The following is a 21,273-nucleotide window of genomic DNA, read 5'->3' on the forward strand; positions in this document are numbered from 1 at the left end:
TCAGACAATGGGTTGAATATTAATCAAGAGATCAAACAATATTGTTTAGGACAGATTGGTTTCTTATACTTCCAAAACAATTATTCAACTAATAAGCCGAAGGCTCAGCAGAGAAACCAAACGCACAAATCTAAACGGATACCAACACTATTGTCCATGCAAGCATACTTATACTCAAATACGTGAAGCAAATCAGTACCACTGATGATCACCCATAGTATGCTTGCAAAAATGAATGAGGGTGCATAATAAAGTGATATGGAACAAGCTCACCAAATGATGGAAATACCGCATAAAGGATGCACCCTCCTGTTCAGTTAGTCAGAAAGCCGATAGGGTACTTCGCCATCATAAATATTCACATAGAGCCTATCATCAAGGCCACTATCTGACTGCCCCGTCCCCTGATGATTCCCCATTGGGATGAAACGCGTAGGGAGGTGGTCCTGAACAGGAACGATCTATGGAGTCGTGTATTGATCCATTGGATTTCTAACTAACTGAACAGGAGGGTGCATCCTTTATGCGGTATTTCCATCATTTGGTGAGATTGCTCCATATTTTATTATGCATCCTCATTCAATTTTGCAAGCATACTATGGGTGATCATCAGTGGTACTGATTTGCTTCACATATTTGAGTATAAGTATGGTTGCATGGACAATAGTGTTGGTATCTGTTTAGATTTGTGCGTTTGGTTTCTCTGCTGAGCCTTCGGCTTATTAGTTGAATAATTGTTTTGGAAGTATAAGAAACCAATCTGTCTTAAACACTATCGTTTGATCTCTTGATTAATAATCAACCCATTGTCTGATTAACGATTGGTTAATGCTCATGTTTGGTTTTTATGTGTTGTGTCTTGTCATTTTAATGGATGAAATAAATGTTATGTTTTCGGTTCCCTTTTGCTATTTACTCAAGTTTGATTGATCACCATAACATAGAAATGGTATTTTGCAGGAAGATGAAGTTTCATATTTGAAAGGTCAGTAATCTAATCAGTGTGGGTAAAACTAGAGGTTGATAACAATAAGACAACATTTTGCATCAGAGTCGTCGGCTCAGTTTCCACAGCGTCTTACAATCTAAGCCCACTCGGAAAAGTAGCCATCCATTTACCCTTAGGCATCAACCATTTGTGCCCAACCAAAAACCCAGCCAAGCTACAAGACAGCATGGTGTAACTTTAAAAACATGGTCCCCACCTACGAAAAATAAAAAAGTGAAATAATGCACCTTTTTTTAATTATTTTTCTATATCTTAATAAAAAAAGCCCACATTAATACATATGTACAGAAACATTTCCACCCGATATCCTTCTTACATAAAATAAAAGGTTTTACAATAAGTGTAATCATTCATTAACAGGACCACAGTGGTAGAAGGAGAAGGTGATGGATCTCTTACATAATTCAGCATTACAAAAAATATATTTATTAAAGGATGAACACAACAGGTACAGAGTCTCTGCTGGAAATGGGAACACTGATGACAACTGCAGACTGCTGCTGGTGGAGAATGAACATGGCTGATGACTAGGACTCGTTCTTCAGTACTGAAAGCTTCTCTTCGTCTGAATGTCATCTAATATTTGCTGCAGCTCCTCCTCTTCAAAACGGCCTTCAAGACTGGAGGAAGATGGGAAGCAAAATACGAAGAAAAGATGCATTATTTTGAAAAATAATCACAAGATACAATCTACTTCTGCACCATGGCTACGTTCAGACACATCCTTGGCAAAAGCTGTGCACAGACTTTTTTCTCCCCCAGTTTTATAAGCCCATTTCATGTGTTGTACAATAATTGTGAGTGCAATATTTTCAAAAACATCCACACTATTTCTTGCTATAACGAAGTGATAAGATAACAGCAGGAGGACAAAAAGAGCAAACTGATTATATCTAAAAGATATCATATTTTATTATATCAGAAAAGGTAAAATGTCACAACAATATATAGAACACCAAAAAATAATGCAGACTGTTATGAACCCCACCCACACCTATCCCCACTCATCTGTTGGTAAGCACTGCATTTCTTGCCATGCACTATTGCACCTTAGGCTACTTTCACACTAGCGTCGTGCACTGCACGTCGCTATGCGTCTTTCGTAGAAAAAAACGCATCCTGCAAAAGTGCTTGCAGGATGCGTTTCTCCATAGACTTGCATTAGCGACGCATTATCACATGTCGCAACCGTCGTGCGACGGTTGCGTCGGACCGTCGCCACCAAAAAACGTTGCATGTAACTTTTTTGGTGCGTTGTGTCTGCCATTTCCGACCGCGCATGCGCGGCCGGAACTCCGCCCCCTCCTCCCCACAACTCACAATGGGGCAGCGGATGCGTTGAAAAACAGCATCCGCTGCCCCCGTTGTGCGGCGCATTCACTGCTAGCGTCGGTACGTCGCAATTCGTCGTACGACGCTAGTGTGAAAGTAGCCTTAGATGTTAGATAGACGGGTGTAACTTTATTCCTGATCATCTGGTTCATGCATGCTGCTTCCCTGATGTCCATGTTTGGACGCACTCTCTTTTCCCTGAGTTACGGTCTTTGGACCTTTATTTATTTTTCCAGGGACTGAAGTGTATATGTGGGGTGGGGATAGGTGTGGGTGGGGTTCATAACAGTCTGCATTGTTTTTTGGTGTTTTATATATTGTTACGACATTTTACCTTTTCTATGATATAATAAAGTGATATGATATCTTTTAGATATAATCAGTTTGCTGTTTTTGTCCTCCTGCTGTTATCTGATACTGCTTGGAGCTGATTTTTGATTTGCAGACAGATATTCTCTGCCACCCTGGTCTCTAAGTATGTACATGGGATATTGGTTGCTATAACGAAGTGTCAGATAAAGGGGGACCTGCACATGTCGGGCAAAAGACAAGGCACAGACCGGCTGAGAGTCTCCTGACTCATTCAGCCTCTTGTATGCCCGTGAGGCTTAGTTTAACTCAAAACTTTGTAAAGAACAGATTAAAAAATAAGGATTTTGCCCTCAAAAGGCGGATACCCCCCTCAACAAGTGCACGGCTCACCTGCCTCCACAGCGGCATGGTTCCGCCGATGGCTCAAATTACCTGCTCTATGATGTTGCTGTATCGGGCAGCTTTGCCTCAGTAACAGGGGAACGCAGGGGCACTAAAGCGCTTACAAGCATTGATAGGAACAGCATGTAAGTGCTGCACTCCTTGTACACACTTCATACAGGCAACAAACCGTAAACCAAATTAAAAAAGACTTTCCATTCTTGAGAATGAAGAAGATTTTAAAGAATAAAAAAAAAAAAAAAGTCATAGTTGGCACTTTCCACTTTTAATTTAAGAATAATGTGGTCTGGACACGGAAAAATTCTAAAAACAAAACAAAACAAAAAAACAAAAACAAAAAAAAAACACACACAACATACGGGCCACGTACCTTGGAATTAATGCTTTGGCTTCATCCGCTGTTTCCGGACACAGATTGGCTAAACACGCCAACTCGAACCTGTGCAGCTTCTTCTGTAAGAGCAGACTGTGGGAAGAGAGGTGCTAGCTCAGTGCCACATTATGGACAAATATAAAGTGTGGGTACATTTTTATCTCTACACGCAAGTAAAATCGTCTCTAAAGATCTTATACCTTTGACTAAAACTATGTAAGATTATATAGGATTTACCTGCAGAATGTAGACCAGTATTTCCCAAACTCCAGTCCTCACGGACCCCACGGGTCATGTTTTCAGGATTTCCATAGTGTTGCACAGGCAAGACAATTCCTGATGCCTTGATGATACTTCCTCTACTTGCACAATACTAAGGAAATCCTGAAAACACGACCTGTGGGGTCCGTGAGGACTGGAGTTTGGGAAACACTGATGTAGACAGATATATGGACAAACTTCATGTCAGATTGAGGTAAACTACTTACAATCTAGACATACAATTAAGCTCATTTTGGGGAAGGAGTTAAGTGGGAAAAAGCCGAGATGAATTATGATAATGTAAATTGCCACAGATCCCCTGTAGAGGTTTTGGTGTGGTCAGCCCCATGGCTACAGTGTATAATCTGCCCTTCCTTGGATGTATTACCTCTGCACCTTCCAAGAGTTCATCATTTCTTGATAGAGCACATTCAGATGTTCATTAACTAGAACTAGAATTAGTACTAGAAAAAGTGACATGTTGCTTTTTTTCCGCGATGCGATTTTTTCGCGGAAAAAAATGCAACATTTGCACAAAAAATGCGGAATACCCTGAAAATAATGGGAGGCATATGTTAGCGTTTTTATAGCGAAAAACGCAAAAAATACTGAACGTGTGCACATGGCCTAATGGTCTGTGCAAAATCACTGAGAGACATCAGATATTGATCTGTGTGTTAGATCAAAACTCGGAAATGAAATTCACTGACCAATAGATAGAAGGTGAGAAAAACTTCATGAAGAAAAAAAAACAAAAAAACCTGATGAAACTCATAACTCACCAACAAATCTCAGTCTGTTTTCCTTGTATGTAAAAAAAACAAACCAAAAAAAAACCCACAATGAATACCTGTTGTCAGAACAAGGCCACGAGTGTTTCTTAAGACAGAACTGGCACTTATTATAGTCTAGAACATATAGAACAGCAGGGTTAAGTGCCACATATTTCTTTGCCACGTATCACGTATTTCAGTGCCACGTATCAAAGTGCCACGTGCCACATATTTCAGTGCCACGTGCCACGTATTTCAGGGCCACGTATTTCAGTGCCACGTATCAAAGTGCCACGTATTTAAGTGACACGTATCACGTATAAGTGCCACGTGTCACGTATTTAATTGCCATGTATTTAAGTGCCACGTATCAAGATTTTCCATGGAGAACAGACACATCCAGAGATATGTCTGCTCTCCACGGCTGCAGCAACACACTGACAGGAGCCATAGTTCCTGTCGGTGTGTCACTGCGCATGCGCGAGCGAGTTTACCGGCGGTCATTGACCCCGGCACTCTCGCTTAACGGCAGTGCTGCGTGGGAAAGTTCAACGCAGCTGTACTGCCGTTAACCGAGACGCCGGAGCCATTGAGCTCCGGGACAGTACGCGATACACTGCTAGGAGCTTCGCTCCTGGCAGTGTATCGCCGGAGAGCAGCCGATCGGCGTGGGACACTCGTTTTATGGATTCTGCGGACAGGGAGTATGGATTTGATTTTTTATTTTGTGATTTTTTTCCTGGAGGATCGAGGGCTTCGCCTACAAGTGTGCTGTTGGTGAGTATATACTCTGTGTTATATGTTGTATGTACTGTACTGTGTGTCATGTATGTGTATTGTGTGTGTGTTGTGTAACTTTACAATTGTGCTAAGTCGCCGGACACAGGGACAACTCTCCCATCCTAATACCGGATGGGAGTAGTAGTCCCATACGGCGACTTAGCACAGTGGTGCCACTAGCGTCGCATGGGGACAGACACACACACACGCACACACACACACACACACCAAATCGATCAGCAGCCCCACGTTTATGCTCATTCTGAAGGACTCCATGCTGCTTCACTGGGGGGCGGGGGCTTCCCTCTTCCTGTCCGACGTCACGTCCGGTCCTGGGTGTCAACCCCTCCGTACAAAGACGCCGACACCCAGGACAAAGGCGCTGTGTGTGGACGGTAATATGGGGCCCTATGGGGATACGCAGACACGCCGCTGCGTAAAGAATTGACATGTCAATTCTTTTTACGCCGGCGTGTTTGCAGACAAAAGCGCCGCGTTTTTTTGCGGTGTGTCTGAACGGCAAAGTGAATTTCTCATTCACTTTGCCGGCAGACGAAAATGACATTGCGCATTTTTGAAAAGCGCCCGCAAAATAGCGCTCAAAAAATGCGCTATGTCTGAAAGTAGCCTTATGACTACCGTATACTGGATTATAGGGATAATCCATTCAAAGTTTTCAAATTGCAAATGGTTGGACAGTTTTTTTTTTTTTTTTTTTAAGCGCAAAACATGTTAACCTAAGTTTATTATTAGCAAAGTACAATAGGTCACAAAAAAAAATTTCAAAATCAAATGGGATATGTTGAAACATTCCAGAGTTATTGCCATATAAAGTGACATCACTAAGGGGTTAAGAATTCCCTTTGAGGTTTATCCAAGTTTGATTGATATAAAAATAGCAAAGGGTTGAAAGCCAACCAAGCTTTTGAAAAAGGGGGGTTACCCACAAAGTATTTAAGTAAACAGCAAAAGGGAACCTAAAACATAACATGTATTACATCCATTAAAATGACAAGACACAACACATAAAAAGCAAACATGTGCATTAACCAATCGTTAATCAGACAATGGGTTGATTATTAATCAAGAGATCAAACAATAGTGTTTAGGACAGATTGGTTTCTTATACTTCCAAAACAATTATTCAATTAAGAAGCTGAAGGCTCAGCAGAGAAACCAAACGCACAAATCTAAACGGAAACCAACACTATTGTCCATGCAAGCATACTTATACTCAAATACGTGAAGCAAATCAGTACCACTGATGATCACCCATACTATGCTTGCAAAAATGAATGAGGGTGCATAATAAAATGATATGGAACAATGTCACCAAATGATGGAAATACCGCATAAAGGATGCACCCTCCTGTTCAGTTAGTCAGAAAGCCGATAGGCTCTATGTGAATATTTATGATGGCGAAGTACCCTATCATCAAGGCCACTATCTGGCTGCCCTGTCCCCTGATGATTCCCCATTGGGATGAAACGCTTAGGGAGGTGGTCCTGAACAGGAACGATCTATGGAGTCATGTATTGATCCATTGGATTTCTAACTAACTGAACAGGAGGGTGCACCCTTTATGCGGTATTTCCATCATTTGGTGAGATTGTTCCATATCATTTTATTATGCATCCTCATTCAATTTTGCAAGCATACTATGGGTGATCATCAGTGGTACTGATTTGCTTCACGTATTGGAGTATAAGTATGGTTGCATGGACAATAGTGTTGGTATCCGTTTAGATTTGTGCGTTTGGTTTCTCTGCTGAGCCTTCGGCTTATTAGTTGAATAATTGTTTTGGAAGTATAAGAAACCAATCTGTCCTAAACACTATTGTTTGATCTCTTGATTAATAATCAACCCATTGTCTGATTAACGATTGGTTAATGCTCATGTTTGGTTTTTATGTGTTGTGTCTTGTCATTTTAATGGATGAAATAAATGTTATGTTTTAGGTTCCCTTTGCTATTTACTCAAGTTTGATTGATCACCATAACATAGAAATGGTATTTTGCAGGAAGATGAAGTTTCATATTTGAAAGGTCAGTAATCTAATCAGTGTGGGTAAAACTAGAGGTTGATAACAATTAGACAACATTTTGCATCAGAGTCGTCGGCTCAGTTTCCACAGCGGCTTACAATCTAAGCCCACTCGGAAAAGTAGCCATCCATTTACCCTTAGGCATCAACCATTTGTGCCCAACCAAAAACCCAGCCAAGCTACAAGACAGCATGGTGTAACTTTAAAAACATGGTCCCCACCTACGAAAAATAAACAAGTGAAACAATGCACCCTTTTTTTTTTCTTTTTTTCTTTATCTTATTAAAAAAAAGCCCACATTAATACATATGTACAGAAACATTTCCACCCGATATCCTTCTTACATAAAATAAAAGGTTTTACAATAAGTGTAATCATTCATTAACAGGACCACAGTGGTAGAAGGAGAAGGTGATGGATCTCTTACATAATTCAGCATTACAAAAAATATATTTATTAAAGGATGAACACAACAGGTACAGAGTCTCTGCTGGAAATGGGAACACTGATGACAACTGCAGACTGCTGCTGGTGGAGAATGAACATGGCTGATGACTAGGACTCGTTCTTCAGTACTGAAAGCTTCTCTTCGTCTGAATGTCATCTAATATTTGCTGCAGCTCCTCCTCTTCAAAACGGCCTTCAAGACTGGAGGAAGATGGGAAGCAAAATACGAAGAAAAGATGCATTATTTTGAAAAATAATCACAAGATACAATCTACTTCTGCACCATGAAGATTTGGACTACGGCTACGTTCAGACACATCCTTGGCAAAAGCTGTGCACAGACTTTTCTCCCCCAGTTTTATAAGCCCATTTCATGTGTTGTACAAGAATTGTGAGTGCAATATTTTCAAAAACATCCACACTATTTCTTGCTATAACGAAGTGATAAGATAACAGCAGGAGGACAAAAAGAGCAAACTGATTATATCTAAGAGATATCATATTTTATTATATCAGAAAAGGTAAAATGTCACAACAATATATAGAACACCAAAAAATAATGCAAACTGTTATGAACCCCACCCACACCTATCCCCACCCCACCTCCTTGTTTCCACTCATCTGTAGGTAAGCGCTGCATTTCTTGCCATGCACTATTGCACCTTAGGCTACTTTCACACTAGCGTCGTGCACTGCACGTCGCTATGCGTCGTTTTGTAGAAAAAACGCATCCTGCAAAAGTGCTTGCAGGATGCGTTTCTCCATAGACTTGCATTAGCGATGCATTGTCACATGTCGCAACTGTCGTGCGACGGTTGCGTCGGACTGTCGCCACCAAAAAACGTTGCATGTAATGTTTTTTGGTGCGTTGTGTCCGCCATTTCCGACCGCGCATGCGCGGCCGGAACTCCGCCCCCCCCCCACACCTCACAATGGGGCAGCGGATGCATTGAAAAGTCATAGTTACTCACCGTTAACGGTGTTTCTCGGAGCCCATGACAGCACTACGGAGAGAGGGGATCCGCCCTTCAGGGACAGGAAACCTACAGATAAAAGGGCGGTACCTCTCCCTCGCATCAGTTGGTTTACAGAGCATCAGAGGACCTCCAGGTTAGTTGCAACAGAGAGAACATTATTTTATAACATTTCTTAAAAGAGGAACCCCGTGCCTAAACATATAGTATATACATCATATAAATTATATAAATTATAATTAGAAAAAGTGCTCACCGCACTCGTGATGGGAGGGAATAAGCAGGTGCTGTCATGGGCTCCGAGAAACACCGTTAACGGTGAGTAACTATGACTTTCTCGGTCTCCCATGACAGCACTACGGAGAGAATTGCAGAGATTAAGCTTAGGGAGGGACCACCGCCTCAAGGACCCTTCGTCCGAAGGTTAAGTCAGATACAGAGGCTAGATTTAATCTATAGTGCCTAAAAAAGGTTGATGGTGATGACCAGGTGGCCGCCTTACAGATCTGCTCTATTGATACCTCTGACCTCTCAGCCCATGAGGTAGCTACTGCTCTTGTGGAATGCGCTTTTATACCATCCGGGATCGTGTTCCCTGAAGATGAATATGCCAAGGCTATTGCCTCCTTAATCCATCTGGCTAAAGTCCCCTTGGACGCCCGGAATCCTTTTCTGGGACCCTGAAAACAGATAAACAAAGAGCCTTCCTTCCTATACTCCCTGGTGGAATCTAGGTATTGGACTAGGCATCTTCTAACGTCTAGATTATGGAAGTTTAGCTCTTTCTCGTTTTTCGGGTCTGGACAGAAGGATGGTAGGGATACTTCTTGTGACCTATGAAATTTTGATGCCATTTTTGGCAAATAGGCTGGGTCAGGTCTAAGAATGACTCTATCATCCAAGATTTTAGTGAAAGGTGGATTAGAGGAGAGGGCTTGGATGTCACTTATTCGGCGCGCAGATGTTAGGGCTACTAAGAGAATAGTTTTAAGTGATAATGTTTTTATGGAAATTGTTTGTATGGGTTCGAATGGAGGGCCCGTTAATGCTGAAAGGACTAAATTTAGGTCCCATGAGGGTGTTTTTTGAATAATTAAGGGTTTTGATCTTGTAACCGCCTTGATAAATCTTATTACCCATGGGTTAGCAGCAATGTTTTGGTTATACAAGGCTCCTAAAGCTGCTATTTGTACCTTAAGGGTACTGACTGCCAGCCCCTGCTCCAGGCCTTTTTGTAGGAACTCCAGAATTTTAGGAATTGAAGGCCTGTCCTGGATCTTTACCTTGGAGACAGATAGGAATTTCCTCCACGTCTTCCCATAAATTTTAGTGGTGACGGGCTTTCTACTTTTTAAGAGTGTAGCCACTAAGTTATCTGAGAAACCTCTTTCTCTTAATAGTCCCCGTTCAAAAACCAGGCTGTCAAATGGAGGTTCGACTCCTGTGGGTGGAAGATTGGACCTTGATGTAGAAGGTCTGGCATATCCGGTAGAACCCACGGGTCTGATATCGATAGTATCCTTAGCCAGGAAAACCATGCTCTTTTTGGCCAGAATGGGGCAATCAGGATCATTTTTGTTTTGTCCTCTCTGACTTTCCGAATGACTGCTGGAATCAGAATGGTTGGCGGAAAGGCGTATGTCAGTTTGTGTGTCCATGGAATCAGAAAAGCATCCAGAGCCTGGGGATTCCCTTCTGGGTTTAGGGAACAAAATCTGCCTACTTTTTTGTTTTTGCAATTGGCGAACAGGTCTATTGTTGGTGTCCCCCACATTTTTGTGATCTGATTGTAGATGGATTGGTTTAGGGACCACTCGCCTTGTTTCAACTGAGTCCGGCTCAGGTAATCTGCCCTTTCGTTGTTTGAACCCTGGATGTGTAGTGCCGAGAGGGATAGTAAGTTTTCTTCCGCCAGTTTGATAATTTTGGCTGAACAACTCATCAGTGAATGAGACCTTGTTCCACCCTGGTGGTTTATATAGGCCACAGTCACTTTGTTGTCCGAAAGAATTCGGACATGGTGTCCCTGAATGTCGGCTAGGAAAGAAAGAAGAGCATGATATACCGCCCAAAGTTCTTTTTGGTTGGAGGATGCTAATAGTTTTTGATCTGACCAGTTTCCCTGGGCTATTTTGTCCCCCAGGTGAGCCCCCCACCCTTTGGGGCTCGCATCGGTAGTTATTATCCGAGAGATGTTTGGTACCCAAGGGACTCCCTTTGACAGGTTTTGGTCTTTTCCCCACCAAAGAAGGGAATGAATAACTGATGAATCTAGGGTGAGCCGGCTTTCCAATTTGTTTTTTAGTAACAATTGCCATTCCAGGATGTGCCACTGAAGCTCTCTTGTATGAAATTGCGCGAAAGGTATCGCTGGTAGGCATGAGGACAGAGAGCCCAGCAGCGACATTGCCCTCCTTAGAGTCATTGAGGGATTGTGTAATGTTCGCGCTATCATGGACAGTATGTTGTCTTTTTTGGGACCCGGAAGCCGGCATTCTTGGACCCGAGAGTCCAATGTCAGTCCTAGGAACTCTTGTACTTGACAGGGTTCCAATTTTGATTTTTTTATATTTATAAGCCATCCCAAGTCCGTCAGGATGGCCATTACCTGGTCTCTCTTTTCCCTGCAACTTTGTGCTGAGTTGCTTGCGATAAGAAAGTCGTCCAGGTAAGGGATTATTAGTATATCTTGTTCCCTCACGTGGGCCATCATTTCCGCTATTATTTTCGTAAATATACGTGGGGCTATTGAAATCCCGAAAGGAAGAGCTTTGTATTGAAACAATCTTATCTGACCCTTTATGGAGACTGCCATCCTGAGGAATTTTTGGGATTGGATGTGAATGGGCACATGGTAATATGCGTCGGTTAGGTCTATTACGACCATGTAGCAGTTCGGGAAGAGAATCTTTATAGTGGACCTTATCGTCTCCATTTTGAATTTGTGGTTTACGACATATCTGTTCAGGTTTTTTAGATTTATAATTGTCCGAAAGGACCCGTCGGGCTTTGGTACTAAAAATAGAGGGGAGAAAAAACCTTCCCCTACCTCCTGAGGAGATATTTCCCGAATCACCGATTTTTGTAGTAGGGTCATAATTTCCTCCTCTAATGCAGTCTGTTCTGCAGCCGAAGATCTTGTTTTTGTTATTACATAATTCCGGGGAGGAAAAGACACAAAATCTATTTTTAGGCCATATTGTATGATATTCAGGATCCAGATGTTGTTGGAGATTTTTTCCCAGGCGGGAAGGAATGATGTTAGCCTCCCTCCCACCGGAGGATGAATGTCATTTGGAGAATTTTTTGTCACGGGAGGTGTTGCCAAAGAGGTAGCCCCTATCCCTTCTCCCTCCTTCTTCCCACTTATTCTGCTCTCTGGGGGGTCTACGACGGAAAAATCTACGGCTCCGAAAAGACTGTTTAAATGGAGTCGGACCCAGATTTGGAAACCCCTTTTTCTTATCTCCCGCCTTTTGGAGGATGTCATCCAGGGTTTCTCCGAATAAAAAATTGCCCTCACATGGGATAGAACATAACTTTAGTTTTGTCTGTAGATCTCCCGGCCAGCTCTTTAGCCACAAGGTTCTTCTGGCAGCGTTGGAAAGAGCGGCGGCTTTAGATGTTAGGCGTACAGAGTCCGCCGAGGAGTCTGCCAGGAACGCTGCTGCTGCTCTCATTGCAGGGAACGAATCCAGCAATTGTTTTCTGGGTAACCCGTCTTTGATCTGACTTTCTAGCTGGTCGATCCAAACCATAAGGGATCTGGAGGTGCAAGTAGCTGCGACTGCAGGCCTCAGGCTACCCCCAGCTGATTCCCATGCTCCCTTGAGGAAAGTGTCCGCTTTTTTATCTAATGGGTCTTTGAGGGTACCCATGTCCTCGAATGGCAGCGCGAATTTTTTCGAGGCTTTGGCTACTGCAACATCTAGTTTTGGTGCCTTATCCCAGAAAGAGGAAGCCTCATCCTCGAAGGGATATTTTCTTTTAAGGGAGGGTACCGAGGAATTTCTTCTGTCTGGTTTCTCCCACTCTTTTTTAATTAATGTCTGGACATTAGGATTTAGGGGAAAGGTTCTCCTCTTTTTTTGTCCCAGACCTCCAAACATTACATCTTGGGCCGTTTTGTCGGGTTTGGGTTCCTCTACCCCCATAGTAGCCCTAACTGCTCTCACTAAGGAATCCACTTCTTCTAGTGGGAAGCAATGTCGGCCAGACTCTTCCTCAGAAGAGGATAGGGGGGATTTTGAATCGTCCGAATCCGCATTTTCGGATGACGATCGGCCCGAGTGGGAATGTACTGATTCTTTCACCTTCTTCACCTCTTTTTTGGAGGATAGAAGGGCATTCTGAACCTCAGATCGGATTACATTTTTAAGTTCAGAGGCAAAGTCGGGGGTCTCCTCACATAGCAAGCGTTGAATGCATGATTTGCAAAGCTTTTTCTCCCAGGTTACTGGTAAAGCTTTGTTGCAGGTGGGGCAGACCCTATTTTTCCTTTTCTCCGTGCTCTTCTTACCCTAGTAAGGGAGAAGAGGGAGCCCCATTATAAATATGCACATTCACGAAGATCACTCACCACCTGGATGTGGAGACAGGTACCGGTTCTGGAGGGGGACTCGGGCCTGGTAAGGAAGGTCCTTGAGACGGAGTGTCAGTCTTCGCAGCGGATCTGCTGCGCCGTGTGGAACGGCTGCTGGATCCACTCCTGGTGCTTTTTGCATGGCGCTGCTGTCCAGGCTGCAGCTCCTGTGTGTCGCTGTCCTCCATGGTTACAGGGAGAAAGTGCGACACCCCTGTGCGCACAATCTCCCTTTTTGTAACCGGCGCCAATCCCCCGGCGTTTGCCGCACTTCCGGTTCCTGCTCCCAGGGAGAGATGTTACTGCGCATGCGCGCGCGATGACCCGGAAGTCCTGCCGCATTTCCGGAGCGGCGGCCATCTTTGTACACCCGGAGCGTGCAGCGGCCGGCACAGGAGCTCCGGGTGATTAGCGCCCCTTCTTCCCTCGGAGTCTGGCGGCGACCTCTCCCCCGCCCACCCTGAAGAACCTCTCGGTTCCAGCGGTGGCGGCTTCGGGAGCCGGACAAGCCGCGGCAGGAGCCTCCTCGCTGCCGGAACTCGACCGCCCGGTCCCGGTCCATCGGTCTTCATGTCAGGTACCGTCCGATAGAGAGGTTCCCTGTCAGGGACAGGAAACCAACTGATGCGAGGGAGAGGTACCGCCCTTTTATCTGTAGGTTTCCTGTCCCTGAAGGGCGGATCCCCTCTCTCCGTAGTGCTGTCATGGGAGACCGAGAAAACAGCATCACCTGCCCCCGTTGTGCGGCGCTTTCACTGCTAGCGTCGGTACGTCGCAATTCGTCGTGCGACGCTAGTGTGAAAGTAGCCTTAGATGTTAGATAGACGGGTGTAACTTTATTCCTGATCATCTGGTTCATGCATGCTGCTTCCCTGATGTCCATGTTTGGACGCACTCTCTTTTCCCTGAGTTACGGTCTTTGGACCTTTATTTATTTTTCCAGGGACTGAAGTGTATATGTGGGGTGGGGATAGGTGTGGGTGGGGTTCATAACAGTCTGCATTGTTTTTGGTGTTTTATATATTGTTATGACATTTTACCTTTTCTATGATATAATAAAATGATATCTTTTAGATATAATCAGTTTGCTGTTTTTGTCCTCCTGCTGTTATCTGATACTGCTTGGAGCTGATTTTTGATTTGGGTTTGCAGAGAGATACTCTCTGCCACCCTGGTCTCAAAGTATGTACATGGGATTTTGGTTGCTATAACGAAGTGTCAGATAAAGGGGGACCTGCACATGTCGGGCAAAAGACAAGGCACAGACCGGCTGAGAGTCTCCTGACTCATTCAGCCTCTTGTATGCCCGTGAGGCTTAGTTTAACTCAAAACTTTGTAAAGAACAGATTAAAAATAAGGATTTTGCCCTCAAAAGGCGGATACCCCCCCTCAACAAGTGCACGGCTCACCTGCCTCCACAGCGGCATGGTTCCGCCGATGGCTCAAATTACCTGCTCTATGATGTTGCTGTATCGGGCAGCTTTGCCTCAGTAACAGGGGAACGCAGGGGCACTAAAGCGCTAACAAGCATTGATAGGAACAGCATGTAAGTGCTGCACTCCTTGTACACACTTCATACAGGCAACAAACAGTAAACCAAATTAAAAAAGACTTTCCATTCTTGGGAATGAAGAAGACTTTAAAGAATTAAAAAAAAAAAAAAAAAGTCATAGTTGGCACTTTCCACTTTTAATTTAAGAATAATAAGGTCTGGACACGGAAAAATTCTAAAAACAAAACAAAAAAAAAAAAAACACACAACATACGGGCCACGTACCTTGGAATTAATGCTTTGGCTTCATCCGCTGTTTCCGGACATAGATTGGCTAAACACGCCAACTCGAACCTGTGCAGCTTCTTCTGTAAGAGCAGACTGTGGGAAGAGAGGTGCCAGCTCAGTGCCACATTATGGACAAATATAAAGTGTTGTTACATTTTTATCTCTACACGCAAGTAAAATCGTCTCTAAAGATCTTATACCTTTGACTAAAACTATGTAAGATTATATAGGATTTACCTGCAGAATGTAGACCAGTATTTCCCAAACTCCAGTCCTCACGGACCCCACGGGTCATGTTTTCAGGATTTCCATAGTGTTGCACAGGCAAGACAATTCCTGATGCCTTGATGATACTTCCTCTACTTGCACAATACTAAGGAAATCCTGAAAACACGACCCGTGGGGTCCGTGAGGACTGGAGTTTGGGAAACACTGATGTAGACAGATATATGGACAAACTTCATGTCAGATTGAGGTAAACTACTTACAATCTAGACATACAATTAAGCTCATTTTGGGGAAGGAGTTAAGTGGGAAAAAGCCGAGATGAATTATGATAATGTAAATTGCCACAGATCCCCTGTAGAGGTTTTGGTGTGGTCAGCCCCATGGCTACAGTGTATAATCTGCCCTTCCTTGGATGTATTACCTCTGCACCTTCCAAGAGTTCATCATTTCTTGATAGAGCACATTCAGATGTTCATTAACTAGAACTAGAATTAGTACTAGAAAAAGTGACATGTTGCTTTTTTTCCGCGATGCGATTTTTTCGCGGAAAAAAATGCAACATTTGCACAAAAAATGCGGAATACCCTGAAAATAATGGGAGGCATATGTTAGCGTTTTTATAGCGAAAAACGCAAAAAATACTGAACGTGTGCACATGGCCTAATGGTCTGTGCAAAATCACTGAGAGACATCAGATATTGATCTGTGTGTTAGATCAAAACTCGGAAATGAAATTCACTGACCAATAGATAGAAGGTGAGAAAAACTTCATGAAGAAAAAAAAACAAAAAAACCTGATGAAACTCATAACTCACCAACAAATCTCAGTCTGTTTTCCTTGTATGTAAAAAAAAAAAACCAAAAAAAAACCCCACAATGAATACCTGTTGTCAGAACAAGGCCACGAGTGTTTCTTAAGACAGAACTGGCACTTATTATAGTCTATGGTGCTGCCTACATGTCCATCTCATTTTGCTGATTGTGTGGTCCGCACCAAAAGACGCATACATGTCCAATTTTGATCCAAGTCACCAAACAAACTCTGCAATGCGAGTATATAGGTCCACCAAAACTAAAATATAAATGTATATATAAAATTGTTAAAAATTCTATACATTATAGGGGATACCTTCTGACACTGGCAATGGTCTCTCTGTTCTTGAAGCGGCTGAACCTGGCGGTGTAGTTGAGCGTTTTCATAAAGACTTCGGATAACTCCTGTTCCTCTTCTGCGCTCTCATTCTGCTGCTTTCTGTGCTCCAGTAACATGTGCACTTCTGAATTCAGCAGCGTCTCCGCAGTCTCAAACTCTGCACAAAAATAAAATGTTCACATGATTCCTCTACTGTTACAGGAATGTTCGAATCTGTGCTCAGGAGCGCACGCTCTCTGCCCTCGGCTCCCTACATGCGGGGGGCAACATCCTCCTGAAGATTGGGCTGGTGGCTTGGCAGTGCTGCCCCAGGCTGCAAGCAACACAGAGGGTGGGTGCAATCTGGACAACACGACCCATGTTCTTGAGAAGAGAGGATTTGTAACAAGAGGTAAATTGAACAGATGCTGGTCTTCATATGCACTTGACAATTTCAACCATTTAAGAACTTGAGACATTCCCTTTAAAAAGGTATGTTCCAATATCTGGGCTTCTATTGTTTTTAATATAAGAGCTTGTGGTTATTGAATGGAAACATTAACCTTTTACATTGTCTGCTAAACCATCAACTAAAAATGTTCCCACAGTGAAGTATCGTTCACATGACCGTATGTTTGGTCCAAGTGCTGTTCGCAAAAAAAAAAAAAAAAAAAGACTGCACTTAGACCCATGTTATTCAGTGGGGAGGTGCATATGAGCATTTTTTTTTCCACAGATCAAATCTGCAGGTGGAAACAGAAAAAATGCAGCATGCACTAGTTTATTCCGTAAATCGGATAATACTCGGCCATTCAAGCAAATGGGTGCACAAAATAGAGGATTACATACTGGGCAAAACCGTCAATGAAAAAGACCTGGGTGTGTGGGTGGATGACAAACTCATATTCAGTGGCCAGTGTCAGGCAGCTGCTACAAAGGCAAATAAAATAATGGGATGTATTAAAAGAGGCATAGATGCTCATGAGGAGAACATCATTTTACCTCTATACAAGTCACTAGTTCGACCACACTTAGAATACTGTGCACAGTTCTGGTCTCCGGTGTATAAGAAAGACATAGCTGAACTGGAGCGGGTGCAGAGAAGAGCGACCAAGGTTATTAGAGGACTGGGGGGTCTGCAATACCAAGACAGGTTATTACACTTGGGGCTATTTAGTTTGACTATGGAACTCTCTGCCGTATGATGTTGTAATGAGTGACTCATTGCTTCAATTTAAGAGGGGACTGGATACCTTTCTGGAAAAGTATAATGTTACAGGGTATATACACTAGATTCCTTGATAAGGCGTTGATCCAGGGAACTAGTCTGATTGCCGTATGTGGGGTCGGGAAGGAATTTTTTTCCCCATGGTGGAGCTTACTCTTTGCCACATGGGTTTTTTTGCCTTCCTCTGGAGCAACATGTTAGGGCATGTTAGGCTATGGGTTGAACTAGATGGACTTAAAGTCTTCCTTCAACCTTAATAACTATGTAACATATGTATTGCATCCGATTTTAACAGAAATATTGTAATTCTTTAATGTAGGAAATTAGAAATATTCTTGTAAAAAATAAACCAAAAACTCAGATGAGAAGTGAGAAAAAAAAATTGGCTGAGTTTTCTGAGTGAAAGACTGATTTGGTGCTGTGCTGCAGTACCGGGCAGTGGCCCCTGCACTTTGACAAGAGCCGAGCTCTTATTATTATTATACTTTGCTTATATAGCGCAATCATTCCGCAGCACTCTACAGACATTATCATCACTGTCCCCATTGGGGCTCACAGTCTAGGTTCCCTATCAGTATGTCTTTTGAGTGTGGGAGGAAACCAGAGAACCCGGAGGAAACCCACACAAACACGGGGAGAACAGACAATTGTCCATGGTGGGACTTAAACCCAGGACTGCAAAGCAACAGTGCTAACCACTGAGCCACCGTGCTGCCCTCTGCCACTGGGGTCAGTTCTTACCTCTGGATGCCGTATCCAATAAGAGATCGGTGAAGGTGCAGGACCCACTGATCTGCTATTGATGACCTATCTTATAAATAATAACTTATGCCGCTGTCATTGAAAATCTATGAACACCGGCATGTGGCCAGTGTTCACAGGAGATCAGAATTTTTGCAACACCTAGCAGGGTTTGGATATGTGCAGCACAGGCGACCAGATGATCGCAGCTCCATATCTCCTAAAGAGACTATTGGAGCCAGTAAAAAAAAAATAAAAAAAAAAAAAATAATAATATTAAAAAAAGAGCTTATATCATCCCCTTTTGCCCAATCAAAATAATCTGATCAGTGAACAGCGCAATGAGAAAAAAACACCACTCGTACCGCAAAAACCAAGCCCTCACACGCCATATTGATGGAAAAATAAAAGTGTTATGGCTCTGACAAGGAGGGAGCGGAAAAATAGCCTGGGGGTGCAGGAGTTAATCATAGGTCAAATTAAGTTTTCCCTAAAATCCATCTATTCCTTGTCCACTGCAAGCTAATACGGGCAAACATGGGCCAGAGCTCGGTGCTGAGTAGGACTGCTGGGACTGAGCGCTGGGACTGAGCGCTGGGGGGCTGGGCAGTCACCCTCCCGGAGGTCCGGACTGCTGGGACCGAGCGCTGGGGGGCTGGGCAGTCACCCTCCCGGAGGTCCGGACTGCTGGGACCGAGCGCTGGGCGGCTGGGCAGTCACCCTCCCGGAGGTCCGGACTGCTGGGACCGAGCGCTGGGGGGCTGGGCAGTCACCCTCCCGGAGGTCCGGACTGCTGGGACCGAGCGCTGGGGGGCTGGGCAGTCACCCTCCCGGAGGTCCGGACTGCTGGGACTGAGCGCTGGGCGGCTGGGCAGTCACCCTCCCGGAGGTCCGGACTGCTGGGACCGAGCGCTGGGGGGCTGGGCAGTCACCCTCCCGGAGGTCCGGACTGCTGGGACCGAGCGCTGGGCGGCTGGGCAGTCACCCTCCCGGAGGTCCGGACTGCTGGGACCGAGCGCTGGGGGGCTGGGCAGTCACCCTCCCGGAGGTCCGGACTGCTGGGACCGAGCGCTGGGGGGCTGGGCAGTCACCCTCCCGGAGGTCCGGACTGCTGGGACCGAGCGCTGGGGGGCTGGGCAGTCACCCTCCCGGAGGTCCGGACTGCTGGGACTGAGCGCTGGGCGGCTGGGCAGTCACCCTCCCGGAGGTCCGGACTGTGCGCGCACCCATCTCCTCTCCTGTGGACAGGGAACCCCCAATAATACGCATGCTCTGCTACACTGACATTACGGGGCCCGGGGCTCCGATATTCCGCCTCCCCCTCCGGGTGTCAGTCCCGGGCCACAGTGTCACCTTTGGGGAAGAGCAGCTGAGAGGCGTCCTCCTCCACGTCCCCCGTGCGCACCTCAGCACCGCCAGCCGCCATCCTGGATCCCACTGGAGTCTGGAATAACGTAAGCGAGAGTACCACAGAGCATAAGAGGCTGGATGTCGGCGCTCTACCCGGAGGTCACATCTCTATGGTGAAGGGAAAACACTGGACCCGGAAATGTGGTGGAAAGAATCACATGACCGGACCTGGACTCCAGTTGTCTGCGCCCTACACTCCTGCTAGAGGGAGTACGGTACCGGGGTCACACACTGCGGAGTCCAAGGGCAGAAAAGCTCCTGAGATAGTTCTGCTGTACCTGCAGCCACCACTAAGGGGAGTCACAGCACAGGGATTTGCACCTACCTCCACAGTCAGTGAACGCCCCTAGTGGTGTCAGAAAGAATATTATTTAAAGGGGTACACCACTTACACATCCACTCACCCTTCCATGGTTTTCTTTGGGGGAGCGCCGATCGAAAAATGGAAATTCTGGCATTTTGATTGTGATTCCCATAGTTGCCATTACGTGACCTCCGACCCCTGAGAATCCTGACAGCGCATTGTGCGAGCTCGGAGCATTCAGCAGTCACACAGAGCGGCTGCAGACTTCATCATAAACATTAGACTCCTGACAGAAATGCAAATAACAAAAGGCCAGCACTTCAAAATCCGACCCTGGTGTGTACAGGGGCGAGCTGGGAGCAGCCACCTCCATATACAACAAAGCTGCACTCTGTGGTCTTCACCACACCTCCCAACTTTTGAAGATGGGAAAGAGGGACAAAGTTTGCGGTGCGCAATGCACGCCGCGGCAAATTTTAGGCCACGCCTCTGACCACACCCATTCATAATTAGCACACCCATATCCACGTCCCAACCACACCCATTTAGCACTGCTGATCACACTGTTTCATATAAAATAATTATAAACAAAAAAATATGGCCACACAGCCCCATACCGTATAATGGCCACACATGATGCTCCATACCGTATAATGGCCACACATGATGCTCCATACTGTATAATGACCGCACATGATGCTCCATACTGTATAATGACCGCACATGATGCTCCATACTGTATAATGACCGCACATGATGCTCCATACTGTATAATGACCGCACATGATGCTCCATACTGTATAATGACCGCACATGATGCTCCATACTGTATAATGACCGCACATGATGCTCCATACTGTATAATGACCGCACATGATGCTCCATACTGTATAATGACCGCACATAATGCTCCATACTGTATAATGGCCACACATGATGCTCCATACTGTATAATGACCGTACATGATGCTCCATACTGTATAATGGCCACACATGATGCTCCATACTGTATAATGGCCACACATGATGCTCCATACTGTATAATGGCCACACATGATGCTCCATACTGTATAATGGCCACACATGATGCTCCATACTGTATAATGACCGTACATGATGCTCCATACTGTATAATGGCCACACATGATGCTCCATACTG

The 21,273-nt window shown here is 44.7% G+C and overlaps 1 protein-coding gene across 2 annotated transcripts; it reads right to left on the reverse strand.

Annotated features, from left to right (window-relative positions):
- Window positions 1–1,412: 1,412 nt before the first annotated feature.
- Window positions 1,413–20,052, reverse strand: POLR2D (RNA polymerase II subunit D). Of its 2 annotated transcripts, none has more exons than XM_077290902.1 (4): window positions 19,754–20,052; window positions 16,429–16,609; window positions 3,426–3,521; window positions 1,413–1,629 (listed from the first exon to the last, which is right to left on the reverse strand). In XM_077290902.1, exons 1-4 carry the CDS (start codon window positions 19,824–19,826, stop codon window positions 1,551–1,553), a joined length of 429 nt encoding a protein of 142 aa, XP_077147017.1. In that variant the 5' UTR covers window positions 19,827–20,052; the 3' UTR covers window positions 1,413–1,550. The 2 variants fall into 2 exon arrangements, with proteins under 2 accessions (XP_077147017.1, XP_077147016.1); XM_077290901.1 differs by lacking the exons at window positions 1,413–1,629; window positions 3,426–3,521 and adding exons at window positions 7,720–7,936; window positions 15,069–15,164.
- Between the last annotated feature and the right edge of the window lie 1,221 nt (window positions 20,053–21,273).

Source organism: Ranitomeya variabilis, chromosome 2 (genome assembly GCF_051348905.1).
Source record: "Ranitomeya variabilis isolate aRanVar5 chromosome 2, aRanVar5.hap1, whole genome shotgun sequence".
In the NCBI taxonomy this organism is placed as follows: domain Eukaryota; kingdom Metazoa; phylum Chordata; class Amphibia; order Anura; family Dendrobatidae; genus Ranitomeya; species Ranitomeya variabilis.

Excerpts from the sequence above, each read along its gene's own strand:
- POLR2D (XM_077290902.1), bottom strand. The coding sequence starts at position 19,826 with ATGGCGGCTGGCGGTGCTGAGGTGCGCACGGGGGACGTGGAGGAGGAC. Across the intron at positions 3,522-16,428 it reads ACCATTGCCAGTGTCAGAAG|TCTGCTCTTACAGAAGAAGC; the intron begins GTATCCCCTATA and ends CTCTTCCCACAG. Across the intron at positions 1,630-3,425 it reads GCCAAAGCATTAATTCCAAG|TCTTGAAGGCCGTTTTGAAG; the intron begins GTACGTGGCCCG and ends ATCTTCCTCCAG.